At 32.9% G+C, this 765-nt stretch overlaps 1 protein-coding gene across 1 annotated transcript in view; it reads left to right on the top strand.

The window, feature by feature from the left end:
* The first annotated feature begins 377 nt into the window (after positions 1-377).
* LOC130222604 (paired mesoderm homeobox protein 2) overlaps positions 378-765 on the top strand; it is a 4259-nt gene continuing 3871 nt past the window's right edge. Inside the window, exon 1 of the mRNA XM_056455143.1 lies at positions 378-606. Within this exon, the coding sequence (XP_056311118.1) occupies positions 429-606 (178 nt within the window). The 5' untranslated portion in view covers positions 378-428. The remainder of the gene's footprint in view (positions 607-765) is intronic.

The following is a 765-nucleotide window of genomic DNA, read 5'->3' as shown; positions in this document are numbered from 1 at the left end:
ATCAATTACACTGTTGTTTGTTCAAACTACTTATATAAAATAAGCTGTTTTTTGGAAGAGAGTAACTGTTTTATGTTTAATCCACTTAAATTTGCAAAAACTAATAAGTTAACTTAATTCTTTCATGCTGTCCCAACACAAATTGATTGTGTGGAAACTAGCATGTTTTATAGTGTATCAAATGATATCAATGATACTATCAAAGTAAAGTAAAGGAAATAAAAAAAACATGCATTTATTAGTTGTATAAACTTGTAAATTGTGTAAAATGTCAAGAAGTTCCAGATAAGGCGGTGCATTTTTACAACAGATCTCTTTTGTTACGTATTAAACCTGCTGCTCCTCCTATGAAAGCTTCAATACTATCATCACACACACACACTGTTATATTAACTAGGACTCGATTACAGGAAAGCTTTAGAGTCAGAATGCAGTTAATTGATGATGTGGATCTGAAGGAACACACGGAGACGACAAATAATGAAGCCAAACGTCTCTCGCACTCCATTGAGGAGATACTGAAAAAACCTTCAGCACTGAAAGACAAATCAGAAGGCAAAGTGAGGAAAGTGAAGACGGACGCTGCTAAAGCCAGCCAGTGCACAGGTATATTTCTTCTGCAATGCATTTAAAGAGTTGTGCATGTGTCAGGATTTAATTTTGAGATGTTTGTGGGCAAAAACAAATAATAATTTATCCATAGTGAAGCATATTAATAATGATTACCTTAAATGTAATTTACATTGACTAAAATGTGGTTTTATT

Source organism: Danio aesculapii, chromosome 4 (genome assembly GCF_903798145.1).
Source record: "Danio aesculapii chromosome 4, fDanAes4.1, whole genome shotgun sequence".
NCBI classification, from domain to species: domain Eukaryota; kingdom Metazoa; phylum Chordata; class Actinopteri; order Cypriniformes; family Danionidae; genus Danio; species Danio aesculapii.
Note: the sequence above shows the minus strand (reverse complement) of the source record. Positions and strands in the feature narration are given on the sequence as shown.